Source organism: Periplaneta americana, chromosome 12 (assembly GCF_040183065.1).
Source record: "Periplaneta americana isolate PAMFEO1 chromosome 12, P.americana_PAMFEO1_priV1, whole genome shotgun sequence".
In the NCBI taxonomy this organism is placed as follows: Eukaryota; Metazoa; Arthropoda; class Insecta; order Blattodea; family Blattidae; genus Periplaneta; species Periplaneta americana.
In genome coordinates, this window is record NC_091128.1 from 59,530,791 (window position 1) to 59,548,292 (window position 17,502).

General features: G+C 37.1%; 1 protein-coding gene across 1 annotated transcript in view; it reads left to right on the forward strand.

Moving 5' to 3' along the window:
* LOC138710486 (uncharacterized) overlaps positions 1-17,502 on the forward strand; it is a 157,018-nt gene that overhangs the window by 67,861 nt on the left and 71,655 nt on the right. The window contains exons 8-11 of the mRNA XM_069841415.1: positions 1,386-1,527; positions 4,594-4,686; positions 7,958-8,050; positions 16,410-16,550. Coding sequence (XP_069697516.1) covers positions 1,386-1,527; positions 4,594-4,686; positions 7,958-8,050; positions 16,410-16,550 — 469 coding nt within the window. The remainder of the gene's footprint in view (positions 1-1,385; positions 1,528-4,593; positions 4,687-7,957; positions 8,051-16,409; positions 16,551-17,502) is intronic.

Below are 17,502 nucleotides of genomic sequence, written 5' to 3' on the forward strand. Positions count from 1 at the left end.
TTTTATGAATGGACTTACGCTGTGGTGAACCAGTCAGAAAGTCTGGTATGCGGAATTTGCTGTATTTATGGCCATTCCATTTCCGTCACACCAGTGTGCTAGTAGTGAAAGGGGATTATTTAGGGCATATTCAGTCCTTTTCTAAGCGTTGTTCTTTGGGGTGGCATACTATAGGACAACATCATCCGCGTAAAGTAAGCATTTAACGTCTGCACTAGTTCAGATAAGTCGTTGATGTAGACATTGAAGAGAGAGCAACTTAGTACAGCTCCTTGGGGTAAACCTGTTTGAAGGAGGTTAGATTTGGACAAGGTGTTACCATATCTAACTTTACATGATCTCTGTCCGATGAATGCTTTAATCCAGTTCAGCATATGAGACTTGATGCCAGTCTTTGACATTTTCATACTAATACTTGGTAATTCTGACTTTTAATACGACTTTGAAATTTTTATCTTGCATTTACCTACTCAAAACTAACGTTTGGTATTTACGGCAGTATTATTTTAAGGGTTCGATATGGAGATTTGAAGTCAATGAATGCAGCTTTAGTATGTTTCTTGCTTCTAGGGAATTTCCGACGTGTTAGGAAAGGATGGCTACTTGTTGGTTTGTTGATCTATAAAGTCTAAATCCTGCTTGTTTATTCGCGAGAATGTTGCTGGTTTCGAGGTACCAGTTCAATTTCCTGTTTATGATTCTCTCCGTAAGTTCCGCTACCATACTAGTGAGGGAAATAGTCCTGTAATTCGCAATATTACAGGGGTCTTTGTCTTTATTCAGGATCGGAATTACTATTGTTGTTTTCCATTGAGAGGGCACAAGGCTAGTCCCCCATATTTTATTACAGAGTTTCAGGCCTACTGTGTACTTAATAAGTTCCACGTGTATATTTGCGAAGTTATCCTCTCACTTGGAGGCCTACTCTTTATCATGAAATAACGCAATGCAAATCAGATGTCAATCCTGTATGTGTGTGGGAAGATATCCGAAGTTTCATTTTTAGCGGATTTAGCAACGATTAATTTTTCACGTTGATCATTTTCGAATTAACTGAGTCCTAGATAGACCTAATTAATACGAAATAACACATCCAACCATTTAGGATAAATAGCTATACACGTGTGGCCAGAAGACAGACGGAGTTAGGGAGACAGGCAGTTTGACAAGAATATTGTATGCAAAAACATTCGTCTTTTTTCAATTCTAGAAGTTTCAGCACGACATCCATCCGCCAGGCAGAACATGTTACCGACGTGGAATACACATAGAACCTCATTATCCCTCATGTCACTACTTCTGTTATGGAGTTCTCAGCTTCATTAATTTAATTGATATTTTACTAAAAATATCTGATATTATCTCATGTGTTTTAACGTTTTCAGTCCGAAGGATGGAAAACATCGAATTACTTGGTGGAGTTGCCAGATGATGCCATGCGTCAGAATGTAACAATTCAGTTAAATGCTCGTCGTTCTAATGGATCGACATTTTTAGTGCAGAGGACTGCAGGTTGTGACGGTGAAGGTAACTATCATTGCAACGTCTATGTAGTGTACTTCCAAATGCTTGTTTCTCCTTTGACTCTTTGTGTGTGTGAGTGTGCGTGCGTGCGTGCGTTCGTGCGTGCGTGCATGCATGAAACGTGTTCTAATCTATTTAATTATTCTCACCACGTACAGCTGTTTTCTTTTATTTCTCTATCTGCTCTGGAGATCTGTCAGGAAATTGAACTGGTACCTCGAAACCAGCAACATTCTCGCGAATAAACAAGCAGGATTTAGACTTTATAGATCAACAAACCAACAAGTAGCCATCCTTTCCTAACACTTCCGTTGTTATAAGATATAAGGTTTTCAAAAGTAAGAGCTAACTTAATTGCTCATATTTTCTTCATTTTCTACACAATCTTAAAATTCTGGTACTGGCATATTACACAAGAAATAGGAATTTTTTTTGCATCGTCACTCATTGCCAAAATTTTATTGTAAATGTATGTGTCCACCATTTTGTTTTTGTACAAGTGACACAGCCTCTCTTCAATGCTGTATACAGCAGCTCAGAGTTCGTGTTCTGGAATATCTGTCACTGTGTGCACGATAGAGACCTTCAACTCATCAATTGTAGTAGGTTTGCTCAAGAACACTCTTACCTTCAGTTAGCTCCACAACTAATAATCTGCTGGGTTAATATCTGGCGATCTTGCAGGCCAAGTTGCAAAAAACATGACCACCAGAACAATCACAAACAAATTCGTCGTGTTGATACAAAAAGTCTCATTTCTTCTATAATGGAATGAAATTTACGAGAGTGGGCACTATGGCCCAGCACTGCGACCTATTACGGTCTATTGCGCTAACCCTCAAGCTAGGCGCATTCCCAAAACCACACCGGTTGACTACACTAAGGTTCGCTGCGTAACCAGGTTTCGAGCAGGCAACCCCCCTCGTCCCTAGACCAGCCCCCTCCGTGCGTCGCCAACTGGCGATTGGGGAATGCTATGGAATGACGAAATGGTGACAGAATGATGTAGATACATAATATGAGGAAAAACGGGAGAACCCCGAGAAAAATCCCCAACTGCAACCTTGTCTGTCACGAGTGTTACTGCTATGGATTTTTCAATGAACATTTCCAGACCTGATCGGGACTCGAATTCCGCCCGGGTTCGAGATCCGTTTTCCAACACCATCATACAGTCCATACCTTAGGCTATACCTTATAGGGGAGAGTAGCCATCGATGAACCGTTGCTTTCAATGGACCGTTGCCACATTCTTGTTCATATCGACTGCGTATGCGTGAAACGTCATCTCGAGGCTTCCCCCTCGTGTACGTCTCTCCTGAGTTGTATTTGGTGGCGGCAGCAAATACGTGGGCTGAACAAGAAGCTCAGATACGTTTTTGTTATTTTTACTATAATTTTAAAGTAACTTAAGTACAGAGTATATTGGCTTAATGACTTTGAGTTATGAAATGACATATATAGCTGGAAGCAGTGTTCTGTCTGCTTCCTTTTTAGTTGTATATTCATAAATTTTGTATAACCTCTTCAGCGCTCTTGAAGTGTGATTAGAAAATGACGAAGTTGCTATACTCGTAGATGGACCATCTGGAGTTCCCAATAATGGACTGCATTTTAAAATGGATCATTCATGGAAACCAGTTCCCTTCAGGAAGCAGTCAAAATCAAGACTCCTGGTTTTGTTTCATGTATGAAGAAACCATCGAGGGAATATGATTCAGTGTATGTCTTGCAGGAAATGGGTACATGAAGCTAGTGCAAATGTTAGGCGGAGCCAAAATAAATGCATTGTGTGGCATATGTGTCTTGAAAAGGAAGACTATTTTATCTACAGTATAAGAATAAATTCATACTCCAGAAAATAATTTCATATGTACAATCACATCATTATGTTGATGTCATGTAATTTAAAGTTGTATGGTAACCTTTGTTAACTACTGTATTAGCTAATTTGAAGTAGCCTAAAACTTTAAAACATTGAAATGACAAGGACTGTATTTTTCATGATTTTCCGTTTCAAAATACGATTGCAATTTGGATTAAAAGTAAATTCAACATCCGTTAATCTTCATTGTTATGATTTGTTACTTGTTGACATTATTTTGAGATATTTTTTAAAGTTTCTCTTGGTCCATTCATGGGAACATGGTGATCCATTCATAGAACCCTGTCGCCTTCATTGAACCAATAACCGAATTTTAAATGACCTAATCTTTAAACAGATATAAATAGGATGTAGCCCTCAAACTTCATTTTATCATTCCTTATTAGTAATGTAATTGTTTAAGCCTATGAACGGAATTTTAGGGAATTGTCTTTGTTAGATAAAATAGGAAATCGTTAGGTGATCCATTGATGGCTACTTTCCGCTACACTGTGAACGCACTGAAAAAAGTAAGAGTTATACCCACACCTCACACTTAAAAAAATGTGGTCTCTGCCTGGATAAACATACACAAGGTTTGACTGGCATTAAGATCTCCCATTGAAATCGGCGGAACGTTTTTTAACACCCCGTCATAAAGTTCACACCTTGTATCTTGCCATTTTTGGATATTTCCAATTATGAAAGAAGAATTACGAAGCAGGTTTCAATGTATCAATAGATGAAAATCACTTACTTCATTATCCTACCGAATTCTATAAAAAAGTGGTAGACGAGATGTACTGTATTTCGGCTCATGTCAGTAGATTTACTGGCATGTAAAATAACTCCTGCGAGGCAAAATTCCAGCACACCGGCGACGCTGAAATAGCCTCTGCAGTTGCGAGCGTCGTTAAATAAATCATAATTTAAAAAGAAGATGTATTTCCGAAGTATATAGACTAAATTCTAATGCTCATGAATGAAGTGAGGCCACGAACCTTTTGAACAACTATAGCAGAACAAGCTTACAACACTACTCTTGTAACATCTCCGATAAAATTTGTCCTTACAACATGGTAAGGAATTGACATGATGAGAAATACATTGCAGTAGATTATTTTGTGCTGAAACGGTGTTTCATATCTGTGTATGTCATTCATAGCTAGACTATATATTAAACACGTACATGAATGTTGTTACAGAAATGGAGAACTTAGTTGTGTTGGAAAACGTACAGCAGATTCCTGACTACGGATACGACGTAGCTGTGGTAAAACCATCCTCGTCTGTTGAAGGTACGTTTCAGCATTCATAGAAACTATCCTAGTTATAGTAAGACTCACGTCATGATGCTGTCGGCCTATGTGTAACTGGTATCGTCTTAAAAACTTGCAATAGGCTGTTATAAAAACGGATTCTTGGGGGCTCATGGCAAATCGCATTGGGTGAGGTAGGGAGAATGATTTAAAATTCTATCCGACCAGTGGCATACGCAGTATTTTGTCAAATTGTTTACAATTGACATTATCGGTATTTTAAATCTTGTGTAAGTAATTATTATTATTATTATTATTATTATTATTATTATTATTATTATTATTATTATTATTAAATATGAATTGTCAAATGCACAAAACTTTAAACAAACTTTCAAAATAAAGTCAGAATTCAAAACTAACGGCCGGGTGAATATCGCTCTTAAAGTAAGTTTAAAATCGACAATGCACAATATTTAAGATCTGCACTGCTGGACTGTCAAAACTTTTCAATATGTTTCACAAGTTAAATTTCATATTGTTTCGGCTTCAGTTTATTATAAGGTCGGTACTAGGCGGTAGGTCTGTCTATAATAAAAATAGGAATGTTACAATTCGAATGTGTCGCAACACTATAGGTATCCTACAAGCAAAACTCAGCTCGGACTCCTGGCGACGCGCATGCTATACCCCTCTTACCTTCCTGCAGTAGGCGTATGAGCATGCTGGGAACGGGAGCATACGTCATCTGCGCGTGACAGTCACGCCCGCTGGTTTCTGCGCACTGAGTTTTCCTTGTCGGATGCCTATAAGCACAGAGATTATATTGAAGGAGGGGTAAGAGGACTATGCCTTAAGTCATTGTAGATTTTGTTATTCTGACAGTGAAGAATTATAGATGGAAAAACGATTATGAATAAAAAAATATTCTAATCTAAATATGTAATTAAAAAAACTTCAATGGGGGTTTAAACCATGTAGCTCCCCTCTTGCGTGCGCCCCTGCATCCGACTTCTCTTTTGTTAGCACAAATGTAACCACAGTGAAACAGTTTGCATCCTTTTGCCTGAAATAGCCCGCTACTTTCCAAGTAAAGTCCTGTGTACCATGGTCCAGTTGAGAATAGACATATTCTGGACTTTCTTGTGAAACGTTCTCTCTCATTTATCCAATTAACTTATTCAATTTTTACATAAGTAACGTCAGTGACGGATTTACAGTTATGCCACCTTTTTTTCTCCTAATATAATATAAAGTATGTTCAAACTACGCGATTAGTTTTGCCTAGAACATTTTTCATATTCTTAGTTATGTTGGCTACACTGGAAGTAGATGGCAGCACAAATTTCGACGAAGAAAAGCGAATGTTTGTTAGAAATCACGTGTGATGTTCTCGCTTGAGTTCATTCTGTTTTATATTTGTTATGAATGTTATGAATGCCGCCACTATTCTCTAATGGCTAGAGCGCTGGACTTATAATCCCGTTGACCAGGGTCGATCCCCGACATATCCCAGATTTATAACTTTTGTTGGGCAATCCCACGGTTCAGGTAACACTGGGATTTTCTCCGTCAGCTCCGGCTTCCATGTGCCATCTCAATTCTCAACACGGTTCCCGCATGGCATCCCAACAAATCTCCATCATCTCATCTCATCTACGCTTATCGTATATATTATTTTAATGTACCGAAGTACATATGATATTTCCATGCAGATATTCTGCGTCATCATGCGATGAAAGAGTAATGGAACGGAGAAAAATTCTCACCGGCGCCGGGATTTAAGTTCCAACTCTTGGGTTCCCTCTAGTGGCCGCCCTCTGCACTACGTCATAGTTGTCTATGAACGTAGGACTGAAGTCCACACATGTGCTGAGGTGCACTCGTTATTAGTGACTAGTTGGCCGGGAATCTGAGATTAAGAGCAGTGGAAACCTCGTGATTCCAGTCTGCTGGAGATCCGAGGTTTTGAGTCTGGGATTAAAGGCTAAGGAGATACGAGGTCTTTGTAATTGGTCAATAGATAGCTTCTGTAAGATTTGGAGTCACAATGCTTTAATAGAACATGGGAAATGTTATTTGTTACCAGGTAATGGGAAAAAACTGATTTTACTTGTAAATGGAGTTACGAGGTTTTGATCGCCGACCGACGATATATTAAATTTATTTACAATAATGAGTAAGTCATATTCAACACAGATCACAAGAGTGTACTAATACTCGTACGTACGTGCATACATACGTACACACATACACACACACATACATACATACATACATACATACATACATACATACATACATACATACATACATACATACATACATACATACATACATACATACATACATGTTTTATCTAAGGACAGATCTTTCACTGCTAACCCAGCATTCTCTAATCTTTCCTATTTTCTGCCTTCTTCTTAGTCTCCGCATATGATCCATATACATTAATGTCGTCTATCATTTGATATCTTCTACTGCCCTGAACTCTTCTCCCATTCACCATTCCTTCCAGTGCGAATACTAATGTTGGGAAAAACTGTGCGAATTCATGAAGATTAATGAAAACAATTAATAGGCCTAGCTATGTTAATTGAAACCACTGTTTCCTATAGTACTTATATAAAAGTTTCTAAAATGTTTTATGGGAATAAAATGTGAATGAGATTAATTTTGACAAAAATTGCTATTAAGTTTAGCCTTATATATTTGCTTGTAAAAATGAAATCTTATCTTATGCAATAAAATGATTAACTTTGCACCGTTATCTTCGTAAGATGTTAAATTTCAAATGGGTAGGATCTCTAGTAACATTTCTGTACGAAACAACGTTCTGATTTTTTGAAGGGCTGATAAAAGTATAACAAAGATGCGAATATGAAATTATTGCTTCTAGACAGACCGTATGCAGGCTAGAATTATTCTCTTAAGATATGTTAAAGATATGAATAACTTGACAGTTTTTTAAATCCCAATTCAATTTCATACCATATTGTCCTTTTTTCTTACATATTTGTAATCCTCATAAAATAAATAATATAAATTGGATATTTCCTTATAATTTCAATCAATTTCTCATAAGACGACATCATAAAATTCACGGCGGCAGCGAAAGAAATCGCGCAGGAGGCGAATCCATAATGTCAAAGTTGCACTTCCACAGACGCCCAGCGATACTTTCGCGCCGTTGTGGGCACTCTCATATACTGCAATGTACACTGAGCGGTGACAACTTAGCGAAGTGATACATTTGCCACCGCTGCGAATATATCCCGTCGTCTGTCATTGCCTTGTTTATTTCTTCCAGTTTCACTGAAATGCATCAACGACGGGAAGTTCGACACGAAAAGACAAGGCTGCGTTTGTCCTGCAGGGTTCACTGGCAAGACCTGCGAGATTGGTAAGCATGAGCATGAAATAAATCACATATGGTACAAATAACCTGGCTCCATAATTTCTTGTGACGTGCACAGGTGAGTAAATTGGTTTCAGATCTGAATTCGATGGACATTTCCAAGAACAGATATAACACACTTAGTGAGTCGAGTTTGATCCGGACTTCACTTATCTGTGAACATTATATAACATACGTACAAAATATTCAAATCCTCATTATTTTTCAGAATATTCCCCCAGCTTGTGAATAGTGTTCTCTTCTGCCACCGACCGGGAAGATACTTTGCCTTATTCCGTCTTCAAATAAGATCTTTGGTTGTTTATTCAGCCTTTTCTGCACTTCGGGCATCTTTTGCAAATATTTTGCCTCCAAAGCTTTTGTTCAATGTCATAGTGACATGAGAATAAATTCATGCAATATAAACGGTGTGGCAGCTCTTCCCAGAAAGATGTGAAGAGTTCAGAGCCATAGTGGGCCAAGCGCCATTTATTAAAAACGGAAAAGGCAAGGATTAACGTTAAGTTAATACCACAGTTTAATGAAAATTGACATATCATTTAGTTTTAATGTGAATACTTTATATTACTTGCTATATGTTTAATTGAATTATGGTATTCACTTAACTTTTACCCTTGTTTTCTCCGATATTAATATACGGCGCTTGGCCCACTATGGCTCTGAACCCTTCATATTGTGTGTGACTTTTGCTCAATGGGGACTGGTGTCGTCATAAAGGAGGATATGCCGTAAATTAATTTTCCACTTTTTATGAACAGGATGGCTTCTTCGAATTTACTTTTCAAAATATATCACATTTGTTTTTTTTTAATTAATAGGCTCTCTTGCGACACAAAAAAACCGTAGCCATTAACTTCTTTTCACAAGGGAACCCTGTCACATTCCCGTCTCCAATTGCCGTAAAGGGTTCAAAGAACGTAGTTTATGGTAAGAAACGCCCATTAGATATCGCAATTTCTTGTAACACTTTGTTTGTAGGCCTACATGTTTTAGCTGCCTTACGGTAGTAACACCCGACACTTATGCACATAGCAGTGCAACGTTCGTGCTTATAATAATTTGTCGTGTTACGTCGTAACATTTCCCAATCTCAAGGGAAAAAATGGAACTCTCTGCATCATAATCCACAGATAATTCCCGATTTACCACCAAAATCGTCTGTAGCTGCATTTAGATTGGCAACAGGCCATGATTGTTTGGCCAAACACCTGCATAGAATTGGAATATATCAGTCCCCTAACTGCCCATTGTGCAACTCAAACCATGAAATGGATTCGGAACACCTCAAAATCTGTGCTTCACTGGCTGACCATGATAATATCTTTGAAAAATATTGGAGTGCAAGAGGTCAAATGACTTTATTGTCAAACGCCTGGCATTAGAAAACAACATTTCAAAGGAAATAACTATCATAATATTATTTGATTTTATAATATAGGCTAATGTTGGTTCAAGTGAAATAGAGACAGCGACACTTTAGCTATTAGAAAAAAACAGGAGTAAAGTGAGATACGATTAATTGTTGACACGTAACATAATTCTTACTATTCAACATTAATCCTGTGCATGGTAGTGTAACTCTAGAACAGAGTGTTGAAAGCAGAGATGAATATCACAACAGCTACACACTATAAAGTGTCTTTTGCATACATTTCAGCGCTACATCCAGAAAATATGTTGAAGTTCACCTCCAGCATATTTTTGAAAAATATTTTGTGTTGTTACGGCAAGTAACCAGAAGTTTTCCATGCATAACGTAATATGGGAGAATATTTCGGAGAGCTCATTTGGTTATAAATGAAACTGCATTTTCAGGATGAATATTCTGTCGTAAAGGTTGGGTGCCTGCTGTTCATATCTAACGACTTCTTGAATTCGTCGAGCAAATAACTTGTAGTGACGGAAGAAATAAACATCCAGTGGCTGGCAGTAACGCGTGGTTTTTGGCAGGATTACTTCAATACACAGATTCACGTCGTCCGAAAGTCTCTTGATGGTAACGTGGCATCAGTCTGACCCGTCCATGAATCAAGGAGAAGTAAGGACGTTCCATGCAGCTCTGATTTAAGGACGTTTAGCATCCAGGAAATGACCAGATCAGAGGACATTTTACCACTGCCACTGCAATCACAAACAATATTCTGTGGCGTATGAGATTTAACACTTTCTGCAATTCGTTTTCCAAATCTGCCAGCAGCTTCCTGGAAGCATATAAACAATTTTTGTTCTAATTTCTCTGACATGGTCACAAGCCGCTGTATTGTATAGGAATGTGTGGTAGACGCAACCGACTGCACACTTGCTGCAGTAGTTCTCACTCCGGTCACTGATAATGTACGATTGACTCGAAATGGCTTTGATTGGTGTTGAACACAGAGCCCTCTTCAATGTCATTGATGTCAACGTATTATTGTATTTTCTGAACAAAAACACAAGCTGTATTCATGATGGTGATCCCTGTACAACTTCACGTTTTGCAACGAACTTCGTAATTTTTCTCTTTTTTCGCCGTTTAAAAGACTCCATAAATGTTCTATATGCTTTGAAGTTTATCAGTCCCACTCGCATAGCGCCTTTTTTGCCCGTTTCCGTAAATGCTAATAATAGACCGTTCCACCGACATCACGTATCTCCTTGAACGGATGTTTAGAAGGAGATATATGATAAGAACTTGAACTACCTGGGCGCTCCTCTCCGGAAGTTGATTCTGTGCATGTTTCTTCTGTATCTGAAGAGCCGTTCTCTGTTGCACTACTGCCACACCAAATGGTCTAGTCCTCATTCACAGTGCACTTACCTTGTATATAACACAAAAAAATATGTCATACACTGTTCAGCAATGCGTCTGTTAAAACTGGATGACTGTATATCAACGAATTCAAAATCACACGTACAATAGCGTAGGCTGGCAGTGTTCCGCAACCTTTCTCTACTCACGGCATATCCTAGATGGGCTAGACTCAATACCGCACACCAAAATGTTAATCCTCTGAAAAACATATGTGACACTCTTAATATAATTACGTAATGTAACCAAATGTATTTTGTCATTATCACTATTATAAAATAGAAATGGAATCTTGCATTTATTAACAATTTATGAACTTGAATTCAGAGTAGAAAATACACATTTCTATTAGTAAGTTAATATTAAAGTAAATAACTCTACTCATTATCTTCAATGTGATACTTGGGCCTGCTGCACACAGGTGGCCGATCCATGGCGGAATCGTTGACAATGCAAGCCTCATTTCATCATCGATGGATTTGAGTGTCTCCTTCTTTGAGGTTTTAATTTCAGTTAACATCGAGAAACCCAGTTCACACATACAGGGGGATTCATGAGGATTTACCGTCCCTTACGGAGTTTATTTCCGAAGACATTTTGACCAAAAAGTCATATAAACATTTGTCCTAATCTCAATATTTTCAGAATTACACTAATTTGAAATTGTTTGTAAAATACCATTAGTCTTTAGTTTTAAGGATAAAATAATATTAGAGATAAAGAATGAACTATTCAGGAGTATCATTTCTTTAATCCTTCCACCAGACCCCCACATACTTATTTCCCGAAATAGCTCAGACGAATGGACAGTTTTATAGTTGTTTTTTGTAGACCAACATTTTTTTTCTTTTTTCAATTCTATTTGTGTAAGCATATTGGTTCTATGTAATATTAAAGAATATATTACATTTGTTCCATATTTCAATCTTCAAACTTGAATATAATAAGAGGGGTCTAATGACACCCCACGTTGCCATTTATGTTAGGAAATTTCATGTTACCATTCCAGGGTTAATTAGCTAATATTCTGAAGCTAAAAATGTGTTGTAAATTCCATAGTTGCTTTGTACAGAATTTTTTCTCGATTTTTAACTACAAAATTACTTTTTCTTACGCATTTATGACAACAATTGTTACAAATCACGCCACTCTCGTAAATTCTTTAAGACTGTACATTAGGATGCATAATTAAACTGTAAAGAATCAAGTTCCTAAAGTCGTATGATTTGTAACAATTTTTGTGATAAGTGCTTAAGAATGATGTCACTTATAGTTAAAAATTGAAAAAAAAACGAAATCTGTACAAAGCAACTAACAACACATTTTTAGCTTCAGAACACTAGCCAATTAAAGAAAAGATACTTCTGAATAGTTCATTCTCTATTTGTAATATTCTTGTATCCTTAAAACTAAAGAAAAAAATATATTTTACAAACAACTTCAAATTAGTGTACCTTTGAAAATATTGAGATTAGGACAAATGTTTATATGACATTTTTTACTCAGAATGTCTTCGGAAATAAGCTCCGTAAGTGACGGTAAATTCTCGTGAATCATCTTGTATATGTAGTTTCAAATGGCAATAACATATTAACTGCCATCTTGGAGATAGCCGGGTATTCACTTCTTATTGACAACCAAAATGTTTCCGAAGGCACTTCGAGACGTTTTAGTTTCAATGTTCTGCCTTCTTTTAAATCTGCCAGTTCCTCTTGTACGAATATGTTAATCGGAAGATGTTTTGAATACACGAATCCAGTCGAAATCTTGAACACTCTCTCCAGAATAATTCTTGAACTTCTGCTGCAAGATTACTAAATGTTATTTAAGTCCATCAACACTTTATTACCATCAGCAACGGGCCATACAGTTGAGAACATCTCAAACGACCCCTTTTCAATAATCTGTATCCACAAATTCAGCTTATTCACAATCCTTGAATATCATCCATACTAGTCAGAATATCTTAGTTCCTACCTTGAATTTTTCTGTTAAGCTCATTCAAATGTACGAAAATATCGGAAAGATGTACCAACTTAGATAGGCTTACTCATTCATAATCTGGAAATAAATCCATGTACGTACTTATACCCCTTAATAATAAAAAATGCAAGTACCTTCTCTTTAACGCTTTACCTCGCGATACCCATCGCACTTCAGTCTGTATGTAACAGGAGTATAGTGTGCTCTGATCGCATTTTTTTAACACAAAACGAAAAAAGCCGCGATTTGATTAAGTTCACGACTTTTACTACTTCGTCCACCACATTTTTCGGAAGATATGGTAGGCTAAATACGAGTACTTAGCAACAATGGCTTTGCGGTGTATGAGACAATGGTCGCTCCGTATGTCAGGATTTACTTCACGTGCTTTAGCCACGAATCCTTTCACTCGCATGTCATAGAAGTGGCTCTGTCTGTACAAAACTATCGCAATCCTCCCATGTTAATTCATTACGGACCACATATTCATTAGTTGTACGAAATATTTCATCACCGGTTGCTCACTCGGGCAGTTCTTTGCAAAATAAGAAATTACTTGCAATTACATCCCCATGAATGTACCGAATGTAGGAAAGAAGTTGTGCGTGACCGCTAATATCGGTGGACTCGTCGATCTGAAGTGAGAACTTCTGACTGTTCTTTATTTTATCCTTTATAATGTCTTGGATGTCACTGGACATGCCACTAACTCCGATAAAGGGGTCATTGTTGTTACTCCACCGTATCTGCATAATGGCAAAATAACAAACAGCTGAAGAAGTGGAAACTGCTTACAGTGTTCGAATTCATGTCGAAAGGTGCATTCAGCGAATTAAAATATAAATAACATTTTACACAAACTAGAAAGCTGAAATCCAATATGAATTGAAGAATGGTAAGCAGTATCATTTCAATATTTCCATTATTAAAACAAATAGAACTAAATTCTATGTTTACAATGGTAACATGTTTTAATGTTGTACGTAGTTTAAATAATTTTTGAAGCTATAAATCAAATATAAATGCAGACGGTTTTATTGACATACAAGAGTGTTGTTCGCAGAAGGGGTTATGCTATTTCCTAAACATTCAATCGACTTCCAGGCAATGTCGCTACTTGGTACTTGTGTAAATGGTGTTTATATAAACTTATCATGGTAAATTTGTAATGTAAGAAATTGAGACTAACGGAAATTCGAACCTACTACAACCAATGCTATCTGGTTTAGACCATACTTTACAATGTCTCATACGTTAATCCAGCTTATTACGTAGCTTTCTCGTTCATCTTCGTTTCGATAAGTTTTGTACCCCGTTTCTATAGATTTAGTATTTATCAATTTTATTGCTGTTTCACTCTTCAGAGGCCCTGATGCAGCTGGAATCAACCCTTCGTTTTATTTTATAACATACTAGAGCCTTGTACAGCAAATGCTGCAAACTTAGTTCATTAGACGTTCAAATAAATATTTTTCAACGAAGAATGCCAGACATTTTGAAAGTTATTTGTTTCCATATTATTGAAACATACTCCCTCTGAATGTTTTTTTATGCCAAATACTTTTTCGTGAACCTATCCACCTTCAGTTTTTGAGTTTCAACGAGAAAACGCAAGTAACAATGTCAGGACGATCAGTGGATTTTTCATGCGGGAGGAAAGCAATAGCTATTTCAGGTCATTGTGGATTGTAGGCGAAAGTTAAAAAAACGTCAGGTTTGCTATGCTTTCGAACAATAGACATAGCATATTGATATAGCTGCTGCATGTGGAGTTTGAAATGTAGAGTGTAAAACCATTTTATCCTGCTAAGAGATCTTGCTGAAATGATCGGGAGACTACAAAATTTTATAGGCCTCTTATTTTATCAGTAAGTAATACCTTTTGGTCTTTCCTTAGGAACTGTAATTTTTGCGCTTTCTCGAGTCAATACTGAAGAGAATGACGCATATAAGTATCTACACCACACCGCCATTAAGTATATGAAAAAGACCTAACCCCACTTGATTAATAACTATAAAAATATTTGAATTTTAATAACAATATTATTATCTTACGTATGTTTTGTAGTTATATAAATTATAGAAATGAAGATCTAACTTAAGATATTCTCTACATCTACTTACATAATCCCAAAACGTTTCACTTTCATATCATCAGTATAGCATTAATATGTATAATTAATGGAAAATAGTCACATCATGGCATTAACTATAATAATATTTGATTTTAATGGTAATAATGTCATCAAACCACCTCAAGTTTTGTAGATTTTAATATTTAATACACAGCTGTACTCAGAAAATTACACACCGCAGAATCAGACCTGCGAATTATTTTTAGTAAATCTTAAAGTTTTTAATAACCAGTTGAATTTGAGTTCTAAATATATCAGCAATCCTGCAGGCCATGGCCTTCATGTAATGGCGTGTTGTTTATTGTAGTGTGTGTTTTGTTTTATATTGAAATCACGCTGAAATGCAATTAATTCTCAAAACTGACGAAAGATGGATTTTGGAAAATAGGAAAATTTTGTAGGAAAATTGACATTTCACTGAAAACTGCTATTTTTCTGAAAAACTTTGGGTTCCAAGCTTGAAAATGAGGGGTCATTTATTAAAATCCGTTCAGCCGTTTTCCCGTAATTTCCATTACCAGTTCAAATTATATATATATAGATTTTAGAACAAAATAGAGCATAATTACATGGTTTAATTGTGTCATCTTGTGAACTAGAGCTTCAAGGAAACGGACATGCCCACTGTTCTGTTTCTGAAACTTAGACATTTGTCGCCGGCCCATTCATTTTTAACCTTATTTTGCTTGTAAATGACCTGAATTTGGTTAACACAAAAAACTGGGCTCTTGAAACTGATATCACTGGAGTTAGTAAGTGTGTACAGAATCCACAATATTTTTCGTTTTCTGGAAAGGCGACTCTTCATAACTGCTTTTCGTGAGTTTATTGACTGTGAAACTGAAACACATGAACTGAAAATTTTAAAACAAACAACCGACACTCTGCCAATTTCAACATCAGAGCGCAAAAGATCATTCAGCACAATGAATGAAGTAATATCAAATAAGAGAAATACTCTCCTAGTCTCTCGGGCAAATGGGCTGTTATCATAAGCAGTGTTGGCTATCCACTTCAAGAGTTCAATCCTCACCTTTATGCACTATCGTGGCTGCGAGATGGCAGATGAAACAGCATGTAGGAAACGACAGCCAATGAAAGAAGTTACATATGAGGCAATCTGGAGACTTCTGAAATAGACTGTAAAGTGAGTTAATTTTTTTCCCCAACAACAGCACTGGCTGCAGCTGTAACGAAACTACGACCAATTAATGTTTAACTGTAATTGGTGAGTACTACAGGTTACCTTTCTACAACAGAAGAGGTATTTCAGTCAAATTTTTTTAATGTTTTGGAAAATGTTTGTGTTTTTATCATATTAAAATAAATAATTTACTTTTTAGCACATAAAAATCCGCTTCCTCGTTATTATTAACTCAATTACCAAATTTCTATTTAAAAACTCTTCACGTATTATACAATCTATTGTGTGTTGCAGGTTGTGGAGAGAACACATACGGATCGAAATGCGATGCCCGTTGTACTTACACTGCTAGTGGTTGCCGAGGGATGAAGCTGTGCCGTCCGAACTTGCCATGCTTATGTGCTCCGGGGTTGACGGGATATTACTGTGACACACGTGAGTGCATGGTGTTAACTGGCTACGATCTCCTGTACCTTAACTACAAGAGTGCTTCAAAAAGTAAGATAACAAGAGCTCTCGTGGACAAACTTCATTTCACAAGCAAATATATTGTTACACAGTAGTAGGGCACTGGTACGCATTACTTTTCAACATAATCACCATGCTTGTTCTTGTCACTTGTTCTAACGGTAGACCAAGGCATCGATTCCTGCATAGCAGCCACGTCACGACGGCTTGCTAAACGGCCGTATTGGTGTTTAATCGCTTACCACGTAGGTATTTCTTCAACAGTCCGAAACGATGGAAATCACTGGGCGTCAGCAGGTCGGGGCTGTAGGGATGATGGCCCAGTACCTCCCATTGGAAGCGCCGTTTGCGTGACATGACATTCGTACCATACACCTTGACAAGTTGACGATGAATTTCTGCTGGTGAGGTGTCCTTCACACGCAAAAACCGGATCACATTACGCACTTCGATGTTTGACCATGTTTCCGTTAGCACAGTCATCTTACAACCGATATTGCGAGGATCTGACGCAACATATGCGCCATCTAATGGCTGCATGTTAAAGCTGTGGTCTGCTGCTACGGCCCTGACGGAAAATACGAATAATAGAGAGAATATGTCACCCGCGAGAGCTCTTGTTACTTTACTTTTTTAATCACCCTCGTAGTTGTGGAGGATTTCTGAACTAAATGCGGCTATACATAATGTGCACTCCACTGTTGCGGATACGCATTGACTAATTATTATTGCTATAAATAGCCCATGGAATATCAACGGAATCTTTTATATGAATCTATAGGTCTACGTATAATTGATTATATAAAAAACCAACAAATTGATGAAGTTCTTGTCCTCTATATAAACTGTCTCTTATTTCTGGGCAACTTGGATTGCATTTTCATAGTTTAAAATATATGATTTCTCATATTTACTAACA